Here is a 15,406-nt window from a genome sequence, read left to right on the forward strand (position 1 = left end):
TGGGTACTCAGGTCCAGTTTAGGAAAGCATTTTGTATATGCTTAAATCCCATTAAAGTGAATAAGAGTCAGCACATTCTTTAAGGCAAGGATATCTTTAAGTGCTGTCCTGAATTAGGGCTCTATATACAGAAAAATCATCCATGCTGTTGAAAATGTAAGCCTAAATGCCTCACTGGAGGGGCAGACTCTATGGCAACACCTCTAAAGCTGTTCCCATGTCCTAGCTGGTGGGTCATGTGCTGTGTCTTATGAATCCTGTGCCCTATATTATTCTAATTGCATTCTGCCTCTTTCAGTGATAATAAACTGGAAAAAAAAAAAGATTACTATATTCTTTCCAGCTAATCCTTTATTTTGCTCATTATGTGGAGACAGAATTATGTAAGTCAAGTTTCACAAGCGATTTCTGCAGAGATGTAAAGTTTACCACTAACAAAGGCACCAATTTAAGGGAAGATAATTCAAAAAAGATAAGGATCCCTCCTTCTTCCTCTTTTTTTTTTTTTCAAAGATAACATGAAACAAAAGCAAATTTGACTGCTCCTCCACACAAAACACAAGCCCATCTTGTGCCAAGCCTCATATCCTTCAAGATCTGAATGTGGCGCAGTACCACAAAAGGATTACATCAAACCCATTGGCCAAACAAAAGTGTTTTCTGGCGGATTTTGCTGTACAAACACATCCGCTAGATCTGCTACAATACTCAATGTCTAGGCAAATTGAAAGGTGACATTCCCAAGTTTTAGCAGCAAAACAATCAGATGTGGGTTTTTTTTTTTTAAACCACTCCATGTTGATTAAAATGAGAATTTAAGGGGAGAAAACACTGAATGAATAAAAAAAAAGGTATTCTTCTGCAGAAATGCATGCCTAGCGCCCATATCGTCCCTGACTCCCCCGTTCCTGCAGTTACTGAGCATACTGATGCTCCATTTTGTGACTGCTTGAGTCACGATTTCATAATTATGTGATATTACATACTGGAAGATATTTTTGGTGAGGGGAAAAGTTGGGGGAGTGAGGGGATATCTTTTTTTCCAAGACACAAAGAGGTGACACCTTTTTCTGTTGTGTCTACTTAGATTGCAAGCTGATCGGGACAGGGGCGACGTGTTTGCACAGTGTCAAGCACAATGGGGTCCTGCATCCTCGAATGGCTCATACAATAACTAATTTTCCTTCAGGATTTAACAGCCGCAGTTGCTGTGATTAGAATTGCTTTTTTTGTTGGTTTTTCCCCCCACTGAGAGTGTTGCCTGTCCAGAGTGGGCTTGACAAACCAATACAATATATGTAGTATCCCCTTAACAGCCTAACCCAGTTATCCACGATGCTGATGAACGCATCTGAAAAATCAGTGACCATCCCCAAAACATCCCTGATCTGGTGCACTGTTTGCAGAAGAATGTATCTACCCATTAGTGAGGGACACAGCCTATCTCATTTTCAAAGCGGTACCATGGCCTGATAGGGCTGATACCAGACCCACATTCATATTCTTATGGGGCAGGGGGAGGAGGTGGAAATCGATATAGGATGCAATTATGTGTTGGTCACAATCAGATAAAAGGCACTTTAGGGTCCTATACATGTAATACAGTATATGCTGGAGAAATGAACTACATCAGCCAGATCATTATGTAGATCTGCTTAGCATCATTTTAAATTCAGCAGCTTTTCCATTAGTTCATTTTCAGCGATTCAGCACTGAGCAGAGGATGATGAGTTGGGACGCCTGCGTTGTAATCCCTGATCCACCCTTGATGTTGGGCAAGTCATTTGTGGCCTAATTTTCAAAGCTGTAAGTGCCTAGTACCTCCCAAGCATCACCCCGCTGAGTTTTCTGAAGCTTCGTTTTGTTTTCCTCCCAGGTGTTGGAAGATCTAATATTTAATATTTGTAAAATATTTGGGGTTGTTCCTACTGAAAGGTACTGGAGAAGGGAAACGCATGATGACTTTCGAGGGGAGGGGAGAATTTATTCTCCATACGTATATCAACACATGCACACCATCTTGCTTCTACATTCATAAAGAGAAAGATGTCAACTCTAGGGCATGGATAGAACCTTCTGAACTGGAGCAAACAAAACCCCCATCCCATTCGGCAAAAGCTAAGTATCAAGTTAAACCAGATGGAACAGGAGAAGGACATCTCATAGCAAAGTGAGATACAGCCTCAGGGGATGTTCATAAATGGCATTTGTGCCCTTGGAAAAACAGACTGGCCGCATGGGCAATTTTAGGGTTTTGTGAAAAATGATTTTACAGACTACAATTAGGGAGTGTCGTGCCCTGCCTTGGGACTTCCCAAGAAGCAACCTTTTTTGGTTTCCCCCCTCTTGAGAGGACCCCTGAAGTTAACCCTAGCACGGCTTCTGGATGAGCAAGCCTCTGGCTTTGAAACCTGGCTCCCCCAGTGACCTGTAGCACCTTGTCCTCCCTCCAGCTCTTTCAGAGCCTCACTCTTTCTCCTCAAGCCCCATCAACCACACTTGCAACAAAACTCTGGGGACAACGCTTGCTCAGTACAATGAATCATTATGCCATAGGGACCAGCCTCAACAGCCTGCTGTTAGGCCTAGCCTGCTGGGTGAAAAGGGCATAAAGGTGTCCTGCTTGCTGAGCTATTTCCACGAATCATTTATAGTGAAGCCTGTTCTCACCCAGCCCCCCAAAGTGCTCCCCTAAAACCCAGACCACCAAGCCTCCTCCATTACAGGGGCAAGGGCAAGATCTCTGCAATGTCTCCAGCCCGGTATGACAAACAGGTTGCAGCATGGTGGTCAGCTCTCATGACCCTAGCAAAGCCACCACACACAGCCAATAAAGAAATCCCAACATTTCTTAAGTTTTGTTGTTAATTTTAAAGATCTGACCCGTGAAGAAAATTAGCAAGTGCTCGATGGCTTTGAAACCTGGCTAGAGACCTATAGCAATCCTCAGATTCCCTTCCCAGGGGCTTCTGTCACTAGCCTCTTTGGATCTCACCGTGTTTGCGATCTGCGCCACCAAAGATGCATGTTGAATGAGCTCCATGACACCGAGCAAAGTGCAAAAAAAGGGGCAAGAGCCAGTAGATGTTGACGCCAAATTACAGGACGGGACAGAGCTCCTGGAAGGATCTCTGATCCTGTATGTATTTTATCATTTGTATGAAGCTCCGATACTAATGACGGAGGGTGCATTGCAAAACCTAGATGGGTTAAACTAGCTAGACAGTCAGGGAGAACAAGATGCGAACTTGAAAACTAGCTGTTATTAGGTATTTACAAGTATTTAAAGGGGATGTTATTTAATTCTCCCTCTTTCTAGTTTTGTAGCTAGACACTGAGTGTGTCTACATGTGTCCCTATGGCACCTTTGTTACCACGCCATCCTTTAGTACTTCCTTTTGGATTTAGCACTTCCCAACGTTTCATAAGTTTTGTCGTTAATTTTAAAGATCTGACCCATGAAGAAAATTAGCAAGTGCTCAATGGCTACTCCCTTCGGAAGTACTAAATGACAGCACAATAACAGCCCACAATGTGCCATGCGCACTGCGCACAGTCGTTTTTAGCTGCTACATGCCATAGCAACATGCTATAAGGAGGGAGCGCATTGCGACGGCGATGTCGCTGCGGTGTCGCGGTTTGGGCCTGCCGACGCTACGTCACCATAGTGCATTGCTACGGCGATGTGGCATCATGCGTAGATGCGCCCACTCTCTCTGTTGCTTGCTATGGACTGATGCACGCACGACTTTGCACCATGATCACTATGCTGGTTTAGAAACTCAAGATATTTGTATAACCTATGCAGCTGTGATAGCTGGGTAGTGATATCCGTACCTTTATCCTAGGACGAGCTATACTTTCTAAACCAGTAAGCGTTACAATGGTACAAACACATGGTTATGCCCAAGATGCTATCAGAGGTATGACTGCAGCAGGTGCAATACTCATCTTAGCATGAATCTAACTGGTTGGGGCATCTGCACCAGCAAAGCCATGTTGGCTGTTGGATAGACTGGGCATGCCCACCCAAGGCCACGGACACATGTGGAGTGGCTCAAGTCAGTCTCTCTGTGGCTTCACTGCTACAAGTTCCTAAACCAGCCAGATTAACGCAAGCCTTGTTTTGTCTATGCCTGCACCTGTTTCGCAGTGTAGACCAGGCTACACACACAGCAAGGCATTATGCAGAGCGATGTTGCCTAGCTGCATAAAGAAAGCTAGATCACATTTCTTTGGAAGGCTAGCTGAATGTTTCATGGAAGCTCATTTAGCATCTGGAACAAAATCCTGGTCCGTGAGATCTTCCCATGTTTTCGGGACTCCCCGCGCATATTTAGTTGGCCTGCAATTTTGTCATGTGCTCCATGCACCCATTTTTCAAATTCATTGAAATGTCGCTCGCAGAATCTCTCTGCGCTGAGCGGATCGGGAAAACAGGTGCTCACCAAGCACCATCAGTATTGGCGGTGGCTCCCATGTGCTACATGTGGCACACACACTCAGAGACAGAGACAGCATGGTACATGCAGGAGAGATGGGCCACTCTGTTCTGCCCACTAGACTGAGGTCCTGCCTCAGTGCTTTTGAGAGCATTTATAAATTCATCCTTTAAGCACCCTGCACACAAAAGCACAGCTCATTATATCTCACAAAACACTTTTCAAGGAGCTTGCCAGATTAGACCCCCCCCTCGCCCCGACATTTATCTAATCAGAGGAAATTATAACATTAATCTTTATTTTTCTATTTGAAAGAAGAAAAAAAAAAGCATGATTCAGACTGGTGTTTTAATAGAAAGCAGCAATCATGACTGCAGAAGGAAAATGTCATATCAAGAGTCATCAGTGGTGTGCAGTCATCTATGTTAGAAACAAAAAAATATATATATGCAACACAGTGACTCTGTGGAGGAAGAACTAAAATTGATTCACAAGGCAACATCTGAGTTAAGGCCACCAGAGTGGCTGCTAGGGTGACAAATAAAGAAATTTTTTTTTGTTTTTTTTTTTCTTTTCTCATAGCTGTATCACAAGACTAGTGATCTGGATGCTATTCCTACCTCTACTTCTGACTTCCCCTCTGTGGCCTTGAGTAAGGGCATTAATCTCTCTGTGCCTCAGTTTCCCATCTGTAAAAAGGAGGTAGTTTTAATTAACGAAGGCCCCAATTCCAGAAAGCACATGCTTAAGTCCAACCCTGAATCAGGACATCTTTGAGCACCCTGAGCATGCACAAAATGCTTGGCTTGAATGGCAGCTAAGCACGTGCTAACAGGTAAACCAGCGGCTTCCTCAATACAGATGTTCAACTGACTTTTGGTTCTAACAGGATTATGTTCCTGTGATGGCAAAGATACTCTGGGCTTCAGTCAAGCCCAGGTCGCCAGGTGGAAGTCTGCCACTCAGAAACGATCGCTCTTTTAAGAAGTAAACAGGTAGAGTTGAGCACTACAGCTTTGTCCTGAATATCAGGCAAGCCTGAGGACTGTCTGACTTGAATCTCTCATAAACGGTGGAAGAACATGCAATGCAGTTAGCAGGAATGGGAAAACCCCACTGCCTTGGGATCGGTACAGATTTAACTCTGCAAGCTTCCTGCTAACCACGTGCCTATGCCTAATGACAGTGTAAAAGTAAGTAAGACCTGCCGCTCTCCCCATTAACTTCTCTCGTTGATTTTCACAGCATATTCCTGCACCGCAGTTGCTAGCAACCGTACAAACGCCCCACAACAAAATGTAATAATATCACATTCTTAACTATTAATCCTGCCTTTTCACTGCACAGCCTGGGGGCATCCTGCTATGCTAGAGCTACAGTGGTGGATCTCATTCCATTTATCTTAGTTATTTAAATGGCCCCCATTACTGTGGCATCTGTGCGGCACAAAACCATTAGTGTATTTGTCCTCATAAAACCCTTGCAACAAAAGGCAGAGCTGCTATCCCCAAGTTACAGATGGGAAAATGAGACAGCAAAACTATGGGACTTGTCAGAAACCTCTGGGGTAGAGCAGGGATTTGAGTCTGGGGACTCAAGGGAGAGGCTAGCATCTCAACTATCAGTGGCAGCCTAGGAAACCCATCCTGATATACACCCCTGTCTGGGATGTCAATATAAAGTCTAGGTGAGAGAAGTGCAAAGGGAGCAAATGGAGATGCACTTCTGTTTTAAAAAAAAAAAAAATCTAAAATGCAGGTTTATTTGCCAGAGAGGTGCAAGTTTTCATGCTCTCAGCAAGCTGCCAAGGTGGCTCTCTGTGTGGCAAAACTGGGCAGCCTGCTAGGAAGGCAAAGCTAACATGTCCTAGGTAAGGGACAGATCAAAAGTTGCCTGTTGTGGGTAGCTTTGGGCCTAAAGCGTGCCTCCCTCCAGCTGAAGGAAAGGGTGCTAAAAACCATTAATGATGCAATCTGCTCAGTGAGCATTTACCTTGATATTGTGCACTGAACCCCTTCTGCCTGTGGTTGCCATCTGATGTGAAGTGGAGTCGCAGCCAGTTTTTACTGCTGATTACCGGGGCAGGCAGATTCATTCCGGTAAACCTGTAAGAAATCAATCAGCAAGAGTCAAATGCGTGCAGGTGGAAATGACCTTCTGCGACTAACCAGAAGACTGGCCTTCAAGTTGCTTTCTTTGAGCACCACCCATGGGTAAGACAGGACTTGGGTCCCATTACGTAAGGCAGAGCCATCATCCCCAGGGACCATTATCCCCTCACTGCATGATGCCCCACTCTGAAGAAAGTGTGGTTAGAAAGCCTGTCCGGTATTTGCTGCACAATGCTAGCACCTTCCAAATCAAGCACTGCTGAAAGGGCAGCTCCCCAAACTGGTTCGCATGCATTCAACAAGGGGTACCCGATGGAAAAAGCATGCCTGCTTCAAGGGACCAGGCAGCAGTCAGAGGGTAGGGGATGCTTTTCAAAGCAAATAGCTCAGCCAGGAAAGAAGCAGAGCACTTCCAAAATCCCAACCCAGAGACACCCATTGATTAGCTAACACAGCTCCCCTCTCCTGCTCTTTCAGCTTCGGACTTGATTTCCGAATGCTACTGTCTGAAATAAATGGGGAAGATTGTTAATATTTCAGAATTGCTTTTTCCAAGCTGACCATTAACAATGCTTTCCTTACATCTTATGTTCCCCCGTCCATTTTCTACCACAAGGGCTCCATTCTTATTTAGACTTCTTTCCATTTCTCTCTTACTTTTAATGGCACAAAACATAGAAGACACACAAGAATTTAGCAGTTTCAAGAAGGCAGACCGTCTTCTGGGTGTCAGGACCTGAAGCTGGCAAACAATGACCCTGGAGAGAACTCCCCCTACCCCCCTGAAGATCACCAGACCAGCAAAAGTGCCAGGATCCTAAGCTGGGATTGCCCTGTTCATAACCTCAGACTTTCCAGGTTTCTATAATATGTGAACATTTGAAATTTTAGGAGCTGCAGAGAAAGTTACAGAGCCATCATGTCCAAGAGCTGAGCTGCTTCTCCGACAGGTAAGGTTGGTTTGATTTCTATGTTCATTTAATTCCTAGCCATTCGGTGGAGACTGCTAGCAAGAAAGCTGATTTTAAATTGGAGGTCGGGGGGAACTGGTGGGAAGAGTGGGAAAGAGGCCACCAAACAGTATCAAGAAGTGATGATTTACGTGCCACAGCAAAGAAGGTCAAGGCCTCGAAGTTGGGACAAAATGCTCCAGAGCCCATTAACAATATTTTGGCTCACCTGCTAGTCATCCCACCAACTTTTTTCTTAATGTTATGCTGTTTGCTTTAATAAATTGCATGCAACTACACACATACACACAACTTTTGGCTAAGTAGACACTTCAAAAGTTACTGGCTGGTACAAGTGTCTAGCTACATATGTCGCATGCACCCTTGAGTTGTGGTATACACGAGTAGCATTAACTACAGCAGTGCAAACAACATTTCCACAATAGGAGCTATTATGAAATCCAATTACTCTTAACCAAACCCATTTACAATATTTTATTACAGAATATGTCATTTATTTAAAAACCATTTGTATTCTAACAAATTCTGCTCTGGATGAGGGGAAATGAATCCTGTAAATCAATTTAGTTCTCCGAGATGCCTCCAGTTTTATAACCAGTCATTTCCAACAACAGAACTGATAATCAAACCAACATCAAGAAGTCCTTCACCAACTCAACACTCCAAGTTAACTCAAACCTTTCTTCTAGCAAACAGCAGGGTGTCAGGATAGCACTACACTGTGTATTTATTAATGATGGGGAAACATCAGTACATTCTTACTCTTTTGTTAATGAAGCAGCAAGATGATTTTGCTGCATAACTAATGCATCTCTGCCACCTACAGTACAGCCTTTAAACCATGTTTAGTCTTTAAACGTGTGGCACAATCCTGCATAATTATGAACCGTGGCAGAAAATGTGTCTCTCTCACTAATTGTGACGATTTTTCCCAGTCACTTGATTATTTTTCATTTGATTTTTGTAAAGTCCTTTGAGACGGGGGATGTTATATAAATGAATCATGTATGGCATTTTTCCACCGTTGGATAACTCCAAGACAGCTGAACCAATTTAATTTAAAACTTTTCTACATAAATAGGCATAAACATAATATTCTTTGAGCCCAGATCAAACAAGGGATGTCTAAAACTAATTTTTAGAAAGTTACTATGGATGGTTGCTATGACAGCACAGGTTTAAACATAATAATCTTACCCCCAAAGGCTACAATATTTATTACTGTGCATTCTGAATCCATGATCCAACTTCTTAGAAATAATCTTAACATATGCTGGGCCAAATTTTCATCTTGTAATGCCGGAAATCCCAGGTAAACCAACTGCCTTATATAAGAACCCAATCCCCCCTCCTTTAACAAAACAGACATCGGCACATTTAATTTGTATGTACATACTCCTTTGATGCCTGGGTCCGGCAACTTCCAAATCAGCCACCAACTTATGCAAATGCTTACATTTCGGCACCTGATTATTTCTCTCCTGACTTCCAGCGCAGACTTTAACCATAAAGATAAATGCTAGATACCTATTGGCATATATATTCTAATTAATGATTATTCCACCAATCTATTGAAACAAATGAACAGGCAGGACGCCTTGATTTCAACTTGTGCCATTATTTACACGAGTGCAGGGTAATTGGAAAATGCAAATAAATTGGAATGATAGTGTTTTGTAGTGCGCGCGCACGTATATATATGTATATGTATGTATGTATATGTGTGTGTGTGTGTATGCATATGTATATATATGTATATGTATATGTGTATATATATATATGGGGCATCCGTTTGTCAGCAAGTGATGGTAGGGATTGCTGTCAAATACTATGAAAGATGCAAGGTGACGGGAATCTGGCCTTGTGCATGTCCTACAATGAATGCTCTACAATCATTACTGCGGGGCGTTTTTATCTAAGGCACTGACAGGATTTTGAAGGAGTTAATCATCATGGGAATCAAAGCATCAGGCCCTGACTTCAGTAGATCATGTACAGGCTTAAAGGTTAAGCAACTGCTTAAAAGCTGTTGACTGCAAATGCATGGCCGGGACCCTGGAGAATACAACCTGCTGCTCCTCCGGCTTTTCTTCAGATCTCCCTTCCTTTCTTTTTATTTTGAAACGTAAGCATTATTTAAGTGTCATATCACAAGACGGGCCCCCGTGCAGCACCGTAAGAGATCGCAGCTACTGCTGAAGAGCATGATCATGATTTAGGGCTTGCACCGCAAGAGCACCGACCAAGGATCGGGGCCTTACAGAGCCAGACACTATTCACACATAATAGAGAGCTGCTCTTTGAAACAGCCCATGCATTTAGGGCTGGAATCGGAGGAACTCTCTCTACCACCTTTACTAAGAGAAAACAGTAATTTTAATACATGAGTAGTCCCCATTGTAAGGCATGGGGTCTGTGTGCCTAGCAAGGTACTACATCACTGCAAGAAAGAATGGCACAAATGATATATAAGCATGTTCCTATAGGTGCGTGACCATTCACACAAAGCCATGAAATGACCCAAGCATGTAGGATCCTCACAAAACCATCAGCTTGTTCCCTTCCAAAACCGTTAGCTGTGTAGGGCTGCACATCTTCTTGGCTAGGCTGCAGCAAGCGAGAGACAGCGGTGCTACATCTCGAGGCTGCACATCAATCAGAAGGATTCTTCTTATTTCCTCTCTCTTCTTTAGAACAAAGAGCAATAATCCCCCCTTCACTGGCACTTTTGAACACATTAACTTCTCAACAGGTGAGGCGCATTTAAAATCCCACCATCAAATTGCTTTTTCAACACCACATAAAGAGTATTTAAGCAATTAAAGTTATTTTTTTGAATTGATTCCAGTTAAATGGGGCTTTGTTAATGGAATCTGGCTCAGGAAAAATAAAGGCCTTGCCTTTTAATTAGTTTAATTGCTTACAGAGATGTAACTTCAGGTTATACATCTGCATTACACCCGACACCCACCTACAGCCCAAATGAGGGATATTTCTTCAGGATGAGCAGGGGGCATTTAATGTGTGGATGTTATTGTTACTTATAATCACCCTGGGGCTCGAAGCTTCTGTGACATGAAGCGATTGCACGCAAACTTTATTCTCCTCATTTAAAAGCCAAAGAGCCTATGGGAATCTCTGGCTTCACTGCATTTTTGACCGAGCCTTTTTTGGCCTTGCATCACGAAAGCACTTTGTTTGTAAAATTACCAGTAGACAGCTCTGGGCCCGCCGTTCTGTTCTGCCGTGTTACTACTGCATGACTCCTGCCAGCTGTGCCATTGGGATCCAAAATGTGAAAATACCTCGACCTGATGTTTTATATTCAGTTCATCTCTACCCCACAATGAAGATCTCAGCCTCCCTTTAAAATCGGGAAGGTCCTCACCACCTCCGACTTCACACACCTCTAAAATGCAGCCCCCTCTGGCCCTTACAGCTGTACAAATGGCCCTGTGGGCAGCTCAGAGACTTTACCCATTTCTGATCACAACTGTGCATGCACGTGGTCCCAAGTCTGTACAACTGCCCGAAAGCCACTACTATCCCTCATGGTTGATAGCACAGCATGGGTGGAGAGTGGTAGGCTCTAAGCAAACGCCTAGAAACACAGCAGTCTAATGGGAAAGAAAAGCATTGAGAAAGGGTGGGGAAACCCTTGTATGAACAAATACATGGGAACAATTATTTAATGCGAAACATGTTGTTTCCCAGCATTAACCAACTCAATGGGTACCATAACTCTCCTGCCCAATTTTAAATCATCACTAGGCAGCATTAATGGTTAATTGATAATGGAATATTTAATCACAGATAGGCACAATTGAACCAAAAGCAGCTGCACAGGCCCTGAGTGCAAATACCAGTGGATTGCAGCTATAGAAACTTGGATGGAAAGGGCATGATGCTTAGCAGTCATGATTCAATAGAGCTCCATTGACTTCACTGGACCTACGCTGACTTACCCCAAGGCAGGAGCCTCAAATCTCTTTCAGTAATGATTACTTAGCACTTATATAGTGCCAGACCATTTAAGACATTGAGGGACCCCCCTGAGGCAGGAGCTCAAGCCCTGCTAATGTGGACTCATGCCAAAGGCTGCTCTCAGTTGACCCAGCTGTAAATGGGCACCTGGTCATTGGGGCTGGAGAATCATAAGCAGCCAGAACTGATGCTGGCCACATTGCTCCTCGTGCCCCAGTGGCTACAAGCATGTCTTAACCACGCTAGCCCAATGTGCAGGTTGGCTCAGGAGAACCATTGCCTTGGCTCGTACTGAAGTGGCACCTGGAGACGCCATAGCAGATGCTAAGCCTGCCAGCACCTGTGCTTTCCCCAAACCTCAGTTGAGAGCAGTGTCACAGATACAAGCAAAAAGCAATGATGAGGATGGGTGAGTGGGTGCAATTTGGGCGGTGGGGTCCTGGCCAGCTGGCATCCTGACAGGGATACAGTTAAGACTAGCATCTTTTCAGGAGCAGAGGGTGGGTGCACGGTCAGGCTGGTAGAGGATATGCACTGCTAGTATCCCGAGTTTTTCAGACCCCGTTAAGTCTGTTGCATACAGCACAACTTTAACAGACCACGGTGTCATTATCTATTACTAAAAAGGAGCAAGTCAATTGTAGAGACTTTCTGTCTCCCAATAAGATGGCTTTCCTTTCTGTACTCCCAATTGCACATTTCTGCTGTCCAATGTTCAATGCATTTCCAGATACAACCATTAGGCCAATATACGATTGTATTTCTAATAACCCATGAGTTCCTGGGACAAAAAAAAATGACTTTGTATCTTCAGTACTGTACTTTTCAGGATTTCATCTGATTTGCTTTGAAGAGAAGCCTTTTAGAAACTTTGAAGCCTTTTCAACCCTTCCCAAGTGTGGGGTTTTTTCTTTTTCTTTTGGCATCATCAAGAGACATGAATCACCTGATTAAGTATTCAGCTTCCTGAATATAGTGACATGTTAACTGGAAACTCTAAGGTTTTGGATGACTAATTGGCTATATTAAAAAAGAAAATCGATAATCATTACTCATGGAGGTTCAGCGTTCATTAGAAATGAAGCCCTTTTTTTCCCCAACACAAGGGCTTTCAGATCAGGGTTTGACTGAGAAAATGACCTGAACCTTCAGCTCTAACATTTTTAACATTGAGGCAAACACTTCGTGAAGCTCAAGAAAAGTTAAACGGGTCTTTTGTTACAAGGAGGTTGAAGTCAGCGTGAAGGCAAAGGGAGAAATCTGTGTTGGTTTGGTTTGGGAGCAAAAGTAGATTTCCATATCTATTATTTCAGTTGTATTTAAAAATTCTGGGAGCAGCCGTGTTTTGTTTTTGGGTTTTGGTTGGTTTTTTTTTTTTTTTTTTTGGGGGGGGGGGGGGGGGTAAAACCCTTTTCTTCACATTTGAAGGTACCACGTCTGAGACAGCACCGAACACTCCCAGAAGTGAAGGGAGCGGAGCACAGGATGCCCAGGATTTGATTCTGCTCTCACAAGAGTGGCAATTAGGACTAGCACCCTCGAAGAGGACTGCTGTTGTTGCATGTAAACCCACGTCTCTGACACGAGAGCTCCTCATGCCACATCTGGCACTCGCTTTTTCTTTCTGCCTCTGTTCGTCCCCTTTATGACACAAATAAGGACGGTTGCTCCACGGCTTTCTGTTTCAGCTACTCGCACAGCAAAGTCTTTGGGACAGGGACTCTCTTAATACATCTATGCACAGCACCGAACAGACCGAGGTCTTGAACTCGGTCGATGCATCTAAGCACGAATGTAAGAAATGATAAGCAATAGCTGCACTAAAGCTGGTAAGGTTAGAAGGAGTATCAGAGTTTCTCTTGCTTATGACTTCCACCGGCGGAAGGATGAGAACTGAAGCCTCAACATTATGCAAGAACCCCTCTGCACTTTGTAGCTGTTTGCTGCAAGAAATGCATGCACTAAAGGCAAAAGAGTTTCAAAAAAAATTTACCACTTTCATCCCAGAAGCTCTTCGATACTGTTTTTTAACCACAGCATTCAAGCCATTTTCCTCAGGCAGACTGGAAGCCTCCAAGTTAAACATAGCTCATCAGCATCTTTTACTGCAGACTACAGAAAGGTGAATGTTATCAAAATTCCCCTTTTGAAAAAACTCAGTGAAGTGTGGTCCCTTCCACTAAACTATTTACTGGATTTCTTCTTTCATTCTTGTATTTCACCCTGGACTTAGTCATTAAATATTTATACCATTCACTCAGATGTTCCTACCTCAGCATGATTAGCATTGCTGTATGTGTACTGCATTGATTAATCTCCTGCATTTACACACCATTTTCCATTTACAATCCCCGATTCCCGTTTTACTTTGGTTCCATTTAAAGGGAGAAAAAAAAAAATCAATGGCGTGTCAAAAAGTGAATTAGTGCCATCAGACTTCCACGAGGAACGTATTTAAAGACAAATATAAATTTAACTCTCTCCAAAGCACTGGCTTGATATTATTTCTAATTTATATTTTGGTGGCTCTGAAAGATCCTTATTAAGATCAGAAACCTGTTATGTAGGTGCTATGGAAATAGATGAGACTGAGCTGCTGGCCCAAAGAGCTTGCCACCTAAGAGCCAATGTAGGAAACAAACTCTGCCTAAGGGAGAATTTAAGTAAGTGTTACCTACACATTAGGGGAGCACTTCCTTGCAATTAAGAATGCCCTTGTCCCAGGGCAGAACTGAATGCAAACTTAATTTTTCCCCCGAGTCAGAGTATAAACAGATGGCTGGACAAATGGAGTAGCATTAACCCCGTGTTACCGAGCTCTGAACAAAAAGCACTGAGGTTAGTGGCAGAGCTGGGAATTAAACTCAATGGTGTGGACAAGGAACACATTTATCCTGATGTAACCACAAAGAGGACAGATGACAGACCTCTGCACCTGGGTAACTCACTTGAATCTCGTATAGAAGTAGTCTTGGAAAAAGCTGGGGTGAAGCTACACTGCTGTAAGTTTACATTGGTCTAGGGATAGTGTGTCTGCTTTCAACCCATCGAATGTGCAACCTGTATCAGTGTAAGCATGTTGCCCATCCCGGCCTTGGACCTCGCAAGAACTAGAGGGCTTTGCAAGAAACTCTCTATGGACAGGTTATTGAATGACTGGCTTGCCTAAGGGTTCTTGCACCTTCCTTTCTCCGTCATTGGCCAACATCGCCTCTTTGACAGGAGACGGGTTTTAGCGGATCCCACTCTGGACCAACCTGCAGGAGCACACCCCGGCACTTCAACCAGACATCTAGGCTCCTAATCCTGAGTGCCCCATTCAAGCGGGGTCAAAGCATAAGTAATTAAACCCTGGTAATCAGGGAAGAGACAATCTGGGCTGTCAGCCTTTGCTCTGAATAAATGACGTATTTCACCCTCTTCCTCCTCCCTTATTTCATTGGTTTAACTACAAATGTGAAGGGAATTTGATGAAACTGTCCCTTGCAAAAGGTCCATAATGAGCTTCTCAACCAAGACTCTTGTTTTCTAACAGCCTGGTTTCTTCTGGACGAGGTCCTTAATGGACTTTCTTTGACAACCCCTGCTCTCAATTAGGATGTTCTAGGGGACTGTGAATTCTCCATGTAAATGGACATGTCCAGAGCAAAAAGGCTCATAGTGCAGCCTCAATGTTGTCCCTGAGATTAATTTTTTCCAGCACCCTTGGAAAATATAGGTTGAAGGTGGGTTTGCCAAGTCACCTTGTCATGGTGTTGTTGCCTTTCTGCTCAGAGACTGCCGGGCTGTTCATTTGGCAGAAGCAGCTGGATTGGAGCCCCCAGGGCATGCATGGTGCTGCTTGACATGTGCTTCCACACCATGGGTATCATGCGGTACAGTCTAAGGGAGGAATGCC

At 43.7% G+C, this 15,406-nt stretch overlaps 1 protein-coding gene across 1 annotated transcript in view; it reads right to left on the bottom strand.

Moving 5' to 3' along the window:
- The window catches only part of CSMD2 (CUB and Sushi multiple domains 2), a 92,025-nt gene that overhangs the window by 12,342 nt on the left and 64,277 nt on the right, over positions 1 to 15,406 (bottom strand). The window contains exon 2 of the mRNA XM_025208059.1: positions 6,435 to 6,547. Coding sequence (XP_025063844.1) covers positions 6,435 to 6,537 — 103 coding nt within the window. The 5' untranslated portion in view covers positions 6,538 to 6,547. The remainder of the gene's footprint in view (positions 1 to 6,434; positions 6,548 to 15,406) is intronic.

Source organism: Alligator sinensis, unplaced genomic scaffold (genome assembly GCF_000455745.1).
Source record: "Alligator sinensis unplaced genomic scaffold, ASM45574v1 scaffold547_1, whole genome shotgun sequence".
NCBI classification, from domain to species: domain Eukaryota; kingdom Metazoa; phylum Chordata; order Crocodylia; family Alligatoridae; genus Alligator; species Alligator sinensis.